The 12,184-nt window shown below is 37.9% G+C and overlaps 1 protein-coding gene across 3 annotated transcripts in view; it reads left to right on the plus strand.

Moving 5' to 3' along the window:
• The window catches only part of LRCH1 (leucine rich repeats and calponin homology domain containing 1), a 210,336-nt gene that overhangs the window by 168,058 nt on the left and 30,094 nt on the right, over positions 1–12,184 (plus strand). For all 3 annotated transcript variants that reach the window (XM_061133487.1, XM_061133488.1, XM_061133486.1), the window contains exons 14-15: positions 1,320–1,373; positions 2,125–2,197. In XM_061133487.1, coding sequence (XP_060989470.1) covers positions 1,320–1,373; positions 2,125–2,197 — 127 coding nt within the window. The remainder of the gene's footprint in view (positions 1–1,319; positions 1,374–2,124; positions 2,198–12,184) is intronic.

The raw sequence follows: 12,184 nt of genomic DNA on the forward strand, positions 1-12,184 counted from the left end.
AGCAGAGAAGACTATGAGATGGCCCATAATCCTGGGTGTTTTAAGTACTCTGGGATAGTAGGAGAAGGGATAAGAGTTTAAGGAAAGAGAAATTAATCTAGATTTCAAGGGTAATTTGCATTTGGATGGGTCCCAGAAAGCTGTGCTGAGCAAGACAGCCTGGCCCTGATGGAATCAGCATAGAGCATAAACCACACAGAAACACCATGAGAGAGGCTGGTGCCATTACATTGGTGAGACTGATTATGAAATGGCTTGTAATTAGCACACCACATTCTCTGCCTTTTAACACACTTTAGATGACTGTCCCCATTAAGTTTGGGTAGCACTGGCATCCATCCAGGAAGAATTGAAACGTATACTCTCATACATAAATAATGTCCAGTGGGGAAGGATATTGGAGGAACACAGGGAAAATTAGAGAACAGAGTTTCTGATAGAGAATCAAAACTGCAAATTACTTGTTAGCAGTTAAGCCATTTAATTGGGTAGGGAAATCAATGACATTTTATGCTAAAAATATGTTATTCCCTCGAATTTGTCACAGTTGGGAATGTTTTTTAATAGCAGTCCTCAACAATAGGAATAGCCATCTTAAATTTATACTAGTTTGGTGATATGTGTGAACATGTTTTTATTAGTTATCACCAAAATTTTATAGGGTGGATCAATGGGATTTTGTTGTTGTCATTGGCCATGTCACAAGGCTTATGGTATCTTAGTTCCCTGACCAGGAATCAAACCTGGGCCTTCGACTGGAAGTGTGGAGTCCTAACCACTGCAGAGATGGGGAATTCCCTGGGGTTCTTGATTACCTTACAAAAAAGGCAGATCTGGGTAAAATAAACTATCAAGTTTTCTCATTGGTGTCAAAACAAACTGATGTTGAATTGGTAGCGTAAGACTTTGCTAGGTCCAGGCATGTTCGTTTATTAAAAAGCTCCCAGTGAGATTTTGTGTATTTGAGAACTACTGCCTTGGACCATTTCTGAAAACCCTTCTGCTCCCAGCGGGTGGGAGCCTGCAGGTTACTTGGTAACCTGGAAGGCTGATGTTCACAGGTACTTTGAGCTGAGCTCTTTGCTCTGGGAAATACCTTTTCTTAGTTTGTATGATATTTTAGATGTATTTTTCTGTGAATATAGCTGCATGTTTTTAGCAAGTGTACAGTAAAAATGGCCTACTTAACTACAAATTAATTCCACGTATTATGCATGTGTCCCTGTGTGCCAGGTTTATGATAGAAGTCAGACTCAGTTCTTGCCTCAAAAATTTTATAATCTGATGGAGCATACCATACATTTTTTCTCTTCCTTTAGGTGCAAAATGACCTAACATTACAGAGTAATGGGAGCGAGTATTCTCCCAATGAGGTAAGTTTCCTGATGATTAATGAAAGCTGAGGTGTTTTGTGAAACCTGAATTGGAATATCTTTTACAAAAATCTGTAATCTGAGACTTGTGATTCGTGAGTTAATTGTATTGCAGAATCTCGGAGGGAATCTCTCATTAGCTGTCATAGCCTGATCCAGCCCTATCCATAATTAAAAACTCATTTTATAAGATATATTTTGAAAATTAAATATAGTAGCATTTTTATGGAAAGCAGAGTGAAAATAGCTCAAATAGGCAACATTTAGAATGTCTCGTTAACCATAAATGATTCAGCATGGGGTTTCCATATAGCTGAGACATCTGCTCAGCATCATCTATTTCCTTATCTCATTGTGTTATGAGATTCTTTATCAGATGTGCTATGTGTGAGGTGGATGTGTGTGTGTGTGTGTGTGTGTGTGTGCTCGCGCACGTGCTTGTGCGTGCCTGCACGTGAATGTACACATCTATTCTGGAGCAGAAAAGGATTACCAGTATCACATGATTATGAACTCTTTTATAATGAGCATATAAAAATTGAACAAATCTCCCCCCAATAACATTCTGTCGATTCTACCACAAGAATTTGCAATGTGAAGATGCATCCATTATCATATTTTTTTAGTCAGGACTTCCTCACAGCAGCCAGTGCAAGGAGGTCGTGGTTTTGTTACAATCCTGGGTCCTGGAGAAACATGCATAGTTCTGCTCCAGTTCTTTAAAAAGCGTCCTTTCCTTCTAACACCACAGATGAGAGAGAACTCCCCCGCCATCTCTCCGACCAGCACCAGCACAGCTCTGTTTGGCCTGAAACCTCGATCAGGTAAGTGGCAACCTCAGCGTTCTTGCCCATGTGAAACAACTCCGGAGTTTCTCTTTAGCCTTTTGCGTGCCTGTTATAGTGGGAGCAGCCTTGTCAGCGCTGGCGAGTTTGAATCCTGGCATCAGAACCTCGCTACCGCTTGGGCAGGGAGATTTTCATTCTCTGTGTCAGTGTATCTCCTCTTAAGGCTGTGTTGTCAGTAACAGATTATCTTACCTTCTTTTGAATCAGAGCAAAGAGAGAAAAATGTTGGGGCGTGTAAGTGGTAAAGAAATACTTTGTGGATAAAATGGCCATCCCTTTGCCTCGGTGGTTGCTGGTACCTTGCTGAGTTAAGGATGGTGACTCTCTTTGTGAGACACCCCTCATTTGCTCTCTGGACCTTGGTAAGGTCTGTATGTTTACTCCTGTGACAGGCAGTCATTCCAAGACTCACATGAGTGGTCAGGAGAGATTTTAAAGACCTTTTCTGTTTATATTACCTACTTTATTTTAACTTATTATTAGTACATTCACAAATGTAAATTATAGCAGTGGGCAAAATAACTACTGATTTTAAAAAGGAGTATGTATAGAAAAATTTGGTTCTTCTGATGTCTCCTCCTATTTAAAGTTCTTGCACTGTCTACCTTCTTTTAGGTACTTCTTTGTTTTAGTATTTTTGATTCTTAGGTCTTTTGCATATATTCTGTACCAATGCTTTTCAGTTAAGTGCTAAGAAGGCACTCAGATGCTTTAAGTAAAAGGTAGTAAAGAACTTAAATATTCTTGGACTTATTAGTAAAGCATTTTGGCAGCAGTTGCAGATACACATATGTGTAATTTTTTACCCTAGGAAAAAAAAGATAATTCTTTTATAAAGGAAGGGTTTTTCATTTTTGGAGGAAGTTGGTTGATGGGTAACGTGTGGCCAGGTATAATGGTTTCCTGGCATTTTGAATGGACCATAAGACAAGGCTATTTGAGAACATGCTTGGGTGTGTGGTGGGGCTTAGGAGGTGTTTTATGGAGAGCCGAACTGTACTTGAAATTGGACTCAAATGACTGGCCTCACCATTTACAGACCTGAGTGTATGCAGCCAGATATGGGCTGGGCTTCAATTTGCAAGGTCTCAGGTTGTGCTGGGAGGAATACGGGCACCCATGCCTTGAGTGGTGATCTGCCAGGAATGTTCTCTGCACACCGAGGACCTCATATTTGGCTAGGCTTTCTCCTGTCCCTTATAGGCAGTTTTAGACAATTTTAAAAGAGCAAATCAAAAGTTGAACGAATCTCCACAGAATAATATTCTTCTTTTGAATGTGCATCTTTGTAGCTTAGTCGTAAAATTGTCTCCATGACTTTTCCAGTTCTTTTTATGGGGTCCAAATTCAGCTTATCAACTTTGTGCCTATACTGTTGAACTGATTCTTTGTAGTGGTGAAAACTAAGTGAAATATTCATTTTGAATAGCAGGAAACAAAGATAATTTCCTCTCCTAGCTTCCAACCTCTCTATAATGCTGACTAACCAGTGTGGAAATTGTGCTAGCTGTTGAAAGCTTTGTGGAGTTTGTTGTAAATAATACTGATTTTTCTTCAGGAACATCAGATGGCGTGTTGGAACTTTATGAAACTAGCATCATCTATTGGGAATGTTTAAATTTATATTTATTAAGTTTAAAATATTACAGGATGTATTTTTCACATTTTCTGGAAAAAATATATATAGTAATCTTAATTGAAGATCATATGACTAAAAAAGAGAAATTCTTTTTGATTAAATAGCTTTGGATCTTTAAAAAATGATTTTTATGTTAAAATTAAGTATATGAATTCATAAGATTTCTGTGTTATAAATAAAAACAGACTGCTCAAATCAGCAAGTTGGAATAGAAACTTAGATTCTTTAAGTTGGCTGGTAGTTTTTTTCAAAAGAAATTTTTTTCTATGTTTTCCTCCAAGGAAAGACAAATGTATATATACCCAATAGTCATTCCTACAACCATGTCCATGTATTTTACCAGCCTTGCCTTAAGATTGAATAAAAATTGTGTAGGTATTTCCTAAATATCAAAAACTACTATATGAATAGTTAGTGCCCCCAAAAGAGATGTTATTTCATAAATGACCAACTTAAAAGTGCTTTGAACTGGTTGATATCTATTGGTTAATTAGGTTTGTTGTTAAAGAGACTCAACTAGTGTCCAAAATTGGTTTTATACTGATCAATATCTAAGAAAATATTGAGAGGTATATCTATGGTTCAAGGGTTGAGCAGAGTTGACTAGATTCAGCTATCATTATAGATGTCTTTAAAGAGAAATTTTACATTGCCTTGGGAAAAAAAAATTCACCAACTGTAAATGCTGATTCTATAATAGCTTGATTTGTATATAATAGACATATTTACACATATTAAACTTTGCATAGCCAGCTTTTATGGTGAGTCATATTTGCTAAAATTGTCATTTAGAAGGTCTTTGGAAAAGATATCTGGTAGGGCTTTTGCTTTTTATCTGCATAATCTATGGGGACCCCTTCTTTCCGCGGACCTGATTCATTAGTGCTCTTAAGTCTGTGGGCTTGAGAACTGTTAACGATGAATGATATTAACTGCATGCAAAGTATATGATTGATAAGTACTAACACTCAGTTTTTTATCATTCTTTTTATTCCATGCGCCATCTTTCATTCTTCTGCTATATTGTACCTTTGAAATTAAATCCCATGATATGAAATTCGCTTCATTTCCATACACTCCTTATGCCATTTGTGAAATGCTGCCGCCCTTTTGGTTTTTCCGGGTCCTTGTGCAACCGTACGCCGACTGGCGCTCTCGCCCTCCTGCAGACCCAGCCCTCACTCTTCCTCCTATCTCCTTCAACAAACTTACACAGGCACAAACATGGGACGACTCTAGCTACTGTGTTCCCTCTGAAGGAGACAGTGACAATGGTAGGTGGCTTTGTACCTATTCTTCAATTTGCTCATTAATAAGCCAGTGAATGAATATACTGAACATTCATTTCTGTGCAGCTGAAGATAGAATGTGTTCTCCTGCATGCCTGACTTAAGAGAGAATAGGAAACCTGGAAAGTCCAGAAGAGTGCATGTGCATTGTTCTCTGGCAGTTTGTTCAACTATGTTTAATTATCTTGAACATTCTGAATTTTGGAAGGACTGTACAATAATTTCTTCTCTATTCTTTCTGCTTGAGTTTTTTTTTTTTTTTTTGGTGTGTTTGCTTGTTTATAAAAATTTGTGTTTTTGTACATTTGGATAATTTCTTCTGAACTAATGCTTTTGGAGTTTCATCTTTTATTATCCAGGCATTTGATAATGAGATTTTTAAAGTAATTAAGACATACTGTGACTGATCTGAAAGGAGTGCACTAAGAATGGTTAGAAGTAAGGAATTTCTAAAAATGAAGAGAAATCACTTGCTTTTTTTTTTCTTTGCAAATTCTTTGCACATTTTGACTTTTGATAACTTCAGCCCTTTCATCTATATAATAGCCAAGAGGGCTCCCCTGGTGCGTCAGTCATAAAGAATCCACCTGCCAATGCAGGAGATGTGGGGTCTATCCCTGGGCCCGGAAGATCTCCTGGAAAAGGAATTGACAATGCACTCCAGTATTCTTGCCAGGGAAATCCCATGGACAGAGGACCCTGGCATGTTGCAGTCCATGGGGTTGCAAAAGAGTTGGACACGACTTAGCGACTAAACGACAACAAATATGCAAGAATGGTAACTTGGCTTGAGAATCAAATATGCAAAAAAAAAATTGAGGACACCTAGTTAGGATTAATGTGGATATTGTTTGGTCTCATGCCACTATATATCTAAAGTAGTCTAAAAGATGAAAATAAAATACATATAGTTATTTAGAGATCCTTAACTACAGATATCTCAATCTCCATATTGGTCTGTTAGTTCAGATCTTAGGCATTTTACTCCAAGATACAAAGTAATTAAAAGTAATGTTAAATGAAATAGTATGATTTATAGGGAAGAAAAGTGACATGTGGGGTAAAACCACAGTGCAAACACAAGAAGATATATTTTCTGATAAGTTATTTTTTTTAATCTAAGTATCAATATGTTATATGTAATGAATAGAAACCATATATGTAAAACATTTGTTGTGATTTCTGGTCAAAATTCAACCAAAAAATGCTTTTTCAGACTTCATTTCATAGAAGGATAATGTATATTTTGGCAGGTTAGTTACAAAAGGAATTTTATTATTTCATAGATTTCTAAAATTTCAAACCAAAAGCAAGTGTGATTAAGCAACAACAACAAGGAAACCAAAGTTCCTTCTTGTATCACCCCACTTTAAATTCTGGAAATTGAGGAAGGCTAAATGGAAACTTTCTTGATAAACTATTCCTTTACTTAAAGGGGAGAGAATCATTTTCGTTTCTCAGAAAGCATGGCTATTTATGGATCTGATGATGTTTAAAGGAAATAAAGCCTAGAATGAAAGATTTATGTGTGATTTGGTATTTCCTTAGGAATGATATCTGAAAAAGACTTTCTAAAGCTGGGTAAGATTTAGACATAGCTTCTGTCTTTATAAATGAACCAACTAAAACGAGAAAGGTGAGGTGACCTGCCTGGCTCACCCTGCTAGATAGAGGGGGAGCCGGGGCCATGCCCAAGGCTCCAGTCTCCTCTCCACCAACCTACCTTCACATTTACAGCTGTTTATTGAGGATTCTTTGTGCAAGATACTAAGCCAGATAAAGTCTTAAGATTTCCGTAGAAAATAATCATGGTGAAAATCTTCCTGAAAATAAAATAACCATGCAATACTTCTCTGATATTTTTTCTATGAGTGAAAATTCTAGGGATTCACATGTGGCTATTATAGTGTACCGCACACACACACACACACACACACACACACACACACACACGCATGCACACAAAATAACAAAGGGATTGTTTTCAGTATTAATCTACCTGGACCAGGCATTGGGTAGTTGTTATTTTCCCCTTTTTGCAATTTGTCTACAGTATGCCCTAGGGAAGGGATAGTTTTCTGTTAATTATCTGATAATTTTCTGGCAGCAGAAGTCTTTTCAAATATTTGTGTAGGTTCCCAAATCTGACATTTCAAATAAAATCTTCATTCTCTTTGAGCTAAATGTTGCCTTCTGATTTGAATACATTTTCCAATGCATTTTAATTTTTTTCAAACTTTAACCTTTTTATCTTGTATTGGCATATAGCCGATTAACAACGTTATGGTAGTTTGAGGTGAACAGCGGGACTCAGCCATGCATATACACGTATGCACTCTCCCCGAAACCCTGCTCCCATCCAGCTGCCGCCCAACAGTGACTGGAGTTGCGTGCGCTATACAGGAGGTCCTTGCTGGTTATCCATTTTGAATATAACAGTGTGTACATGACCTTCCCAAACTCCCTAACTATTCCTTCCCCTCCGCCAGCAACCATCAGTTCATTTTCTAAGCCTGTGAGTCTCTTTCTCTTTTTTTTTTTAAATTTTAATTGGAGGCTAATTTCTTTATAATATTGTGGCGGTTTTTTCCATACATTCACATTCTCTTTCTGTTTTGTAAGTGTTTTTTTAATTAATGAAGAAACACTGTATGTATCCCCAAGTCTGTGAGCTAAAGTTGGAAGAGGGAAATAGCCTACTTTTATGTTGTTCTTCCTGGTTACTCTGAAACAGTAGATCCCATTCAGTGGCCCCTTGTGGCATTTCAAAGCTGATTACCCCATCAGTTTTGTTTCCTCATATTTGCTCCATAGCCCAATATCTGTGGTTATCTCAACCTGTGAAAATAAATGGCATCATATTCCCACTCTACCCAGCATAATGCAACTTGCCTTTCATTTATGATTTTTACTAATTACTTTTGGTAAAGTTGGCGTGTTTATGCCTTGTTCACTGTCATGCTTTGTATTAAAATTCCCACTTTTTTAAATGACAATATTGAAATAAAATTATTTAAAGAAACACATTTGAAATAATAAATTGTTTCAAATATATGTCATTTCAAATTCCCATATCTTCCCTAAACTCATTCTTCAAAGAAATAAAAATGACAAAGTGGCTAGGAAGTCCTCAGGAGTTTGAACTTCTACAATCCTCAAAGTCCTGCCTCCTAAAGTGGATGGAGAAGGATGTGGACGTGTGTCTCTAGTCTGTCCGGCCCCTGGGGCTGGAGGGGGCAGCTCCACTTCAAGTTGTTCTTAACGTGAAAACTTCACTTCTGCTCCTTCTTTTGTGCCCCCTTACTACTCTACCGCTGTCTTTCCTTTCCCCCTTCATTTTGAAATTAAAATTGTTCCTACATTCCTTTGAAGTACTTTCTCTTTTTCATTTTCAACAAATTGGTGGGTGCTCACATTTATACTTAAAATTGATCTTTAAACTATCACTGGAAAGTGAATGAATGGATGGACATACCTGTCTTGGGCCAGTTTTCAGACATTTTCTGGAATTGTTTTTACCATAATCTTACACTTAGGCATTATTTTCCCCATCACAAAAATGAGGAAACTGAAGTTGGGAGGGGTTGCTTCAGTGGTTCTCAATCCTGGCTTTATATTAGAATCACCTGGGCATTTTTCAAACAATGGCTGCCTGTGCCCTACACTAAGAGACGCTAATTTATTTGGTGTACCATAGAGTCTTCGCACTGATTATTTTGCTGATTTGTTGTTCTGTTTAAGCAGGTAAAAACCCCTGGGTTAAATAAACTGCCCAAGACAATAGAGAGGAAATTTGAGCCTTCTGAGGGCAGAGAATTTATCTAATTCATTTTTAGGCACCAGAGGGAATAAATGAATGTATTAATCAGATTTCTGATTCACGTTAACTGGATCTACAGCTCATGATACTTTTTCAAAGCCATCCTATTGCTGCCCTTGAATTGGTATGTCTTTAACATCACACCCTGTCCAGGTTTTTTAGTTTCCAAAGGGAAGTGGAGAGCTGAATTCCAAACCTCATGTGTCCACAGAGAAGAAATCTGGAGTTAAATTTAGATAATAAAGGTTAATAATATCCACTAATAATTTCTATGCAAAATGCTTTTCTTGTAATAAATAGCATTTCAGGGAATTTTTAGAGGAGTGGGCTTTCTTTGCTTAACTGAAAGATGCTTTTATAACATTAAAAAAAATAGTTTCTTGTGCACATCCTTAAATATCTGTTAAAAGTTGCCCAGTCGTGTCCAACTCTTTGCAACCCCATGGACTATAGCTTGCCAGGCTCCTCTGCCCATGGAATTCTCCAGGCAAGAATACTGGAGTGGGTAGCCTGTCCCTTCTCCAGGGGCTCTTCCTGACCCAGGTATCGAACCAGGGTCTCCTGCATTGCAGGCGGGTTCTTTACCAGCTGAGTTACCAGGGAAGTTCCAATATCTATTGAGTGCCTACTGTTTGTTAGGCATGATGCACTTTACTGTGGACACAGCTCTGAAAAAGACAGACTAAATCTCTGCCTTTGTGGAACTCTTTATTTTGCAGTCTAAGGCATTCAAACCTGGAAACTAAGCTTTAGGAGATTTTTCAGGTGACTGCTTATATCAGGGTAGGTTAATTCTGCCAAGTTACTCTCCAGATAGACTGATGTCTATTTTCTTGCTTGTTTGTTTTTTAAGATGTTTTGATGTGGACCATTTTTTAAAGTCTTTTTTGAATTTGCTACAATACTGCTTGTGTTGTTTATGTTTCATTTTTTTTTTTTTTTGACCATGAGGCATGTGGGATCCTAGCTCCTCAACCAGGGATCGAACCCTTACCCCTTGCATAGGAAGGGGAAGTCTCAGTCGCTGGACCACCAGGGAAGTCCCAGATTGTCTGATCTTTGAATGAGGGAGCATTTGAAACACTTTTTTTTTTTGTTTGTTTATTCATCAAACAAGCTGCTTTCTTGGACGGAGTAGAGGTTTAAATTGGAAACAGACAAACTCTGTATTAGAGAGTCCTATGGAGAAGAGCAGATCTATACTGTGAGACAAAAAGTGATGAGTGCCAATGAGAGGCACAGATAAAAAATGTTGTGCATTCATAGCTGACAGACCATTCCCAGGTCAGGGATGAAGATGATGAAGAGAGTGAAGGAGGAAGTAGCGATAAGGGGAAAATAGTAGAATTTGACCTGTACCTGCAGAATGAATTTGATATTCTGCATAAGCATGTTCATCATTCCCTGCAGAATTTTTGCTTAGAAATTTGTCTCTGTAGGTGTGAGTATGAGCAAACCATCCTTTTCATTCTTTGAATGTTGTTTGATATATAGTAACTAAACAGCAAAGCAGGACTCATTTTTTTCCTGCATCTTAAATCTCCTATTTCCTTGCCTATATACATGTGTGTACACACGGGCTTCCCGGGTGGTTCAGTGGTCAAGAATCTGCCTGCCAATGCAGGAGCCCCAGGAGACATGGGTGTATCCCTGGTCAGGGGGATCCCCTGGAGGAGGAAATGACGAGTCACTCCAGGATTCTTGCCTGGAGAATCCCATGGACAGAGGAGCCTGGTGGTCTACAGTCCATGGGGTCGAAAAGAGTCGAATATAGCTGAGCACAAACACACACACTCACTCACTCATGTACACCCTCCCTCTGCTCTCTTGTCCCAGCTTTTTTTTCCTTCTTATTTACATTAATCAGTGTGGCATTTGCTTTGAAAAATATTTCCTATAACAGGGCATTAACTGTTATTCAAGTTAACTTTTATTCCCCTGAATTAAGTAGGGGAGTTCTTAAATGTAGTGATAGAAAATTAAGGAAAGCTAGAATAATTCCTCCATAGACCAATTTCCTGAGGCTTTGACCAAACTGGTCACTGTATTTATTATTTAAATATGACTTGAAAAAAGAATTGTAGATAGTATAGTATATGTGCTGCCGAAGCGAGCACTTGTAGATAGTATAATCAGAGCTACCATAATGATCTTATTAAAGTTATTCTGTCACAACAAACTTATGTGCTCTGTAGATTTATTATCAGTCTAAATAATTCATTTTAAATTCTCATATATTCTACAATAATTAATCTATTTAGAAAACTAGTAGTAGTCCAGTTTCCAATAATTTTATGTACATTTGAAGTGTTCATTTTAAAAATAACAGTTCACATATGTTTTAACATTTTTTGGCTGCTTATATTCATAAAGCAAATGCCCAAGCATGCATTTTGTATTTTTTGAGATGTATGGGCATTTAAGATGAAAAGCAATACCAGGTATTTAAAACCCAGACCCCATTGCGTTATCTTGTTATCTCACATAGGGCTCTAACAGGGCATAGATACTTGAAGAGTGTGCTGTTAACCAAAAGCTCACAGTTAATTTAACTTCCTGATAACTTCGTATTCAGAATGAAGTCTGCCAGTAAAAACATATTGGAAATATTAAACATGCAGTATCAGTTAAGATTGCCCCCAGAAAAAAAGCCGAAGGAAAAGAAAACCTCCAAAGAAAACATCGGATTTATTTAAACGGAGCTGGGGCTCCCCCTTGCGGACCAGTATGTGTATCACTCAACTAAGTCCACATTCCTTGACTTTTTTGGTAAATTTGGTTGATTTCTTTTCTTTGAGGGTGTGGATTTTTTCTGGACTTTCCATTGTAATGTATCTCTCTTCTGATCACTGTGTTTAAGTGGGTATATTTTTTGGCTGGGCTCCGTATGGTGCAAAGGCAACTTTATCTCGTCTCTCCCTGCTGGTTGGTCTGCCCTGCTTCCTCGGCCTGCCTTTCCTTTATTTTTGAAACAATTGGTCTCACTTCATGTGGGGTTTGGTTTTTGTGGGTCTTGGTGACAAGACTTTGGCTCTTTCCACCTGTGACTTCCTCAGGGGGCTTGAGACAAAAGCCCAGGCCTCAGGCTGACTTCTCTCTGAAGTTCCAGAAGGTGTTTTATGTACAGTGGTCATCCTGTTGCTCCATTAACTTCCGTAAGTCAAGGATTTCTTAAGATGTGTCAACTTTCTGGTCCTCTGTAGAGCACCAGAATG

Source organism: Dama dama, chromosome 30, assembly GCF_033118175.1.
Source record: "Dama dama isolate Ldn47 chromosome 30, ASM3311817v1, whole genome shotgun sequence".
In the NCBI taxonomy this organism is placed as follows: domain Eukaryota; kingdom Metazoa; phylum Chordata; class Mammalia; order Artiodactyla; family Cervidae; genus Dama; species Dama dama.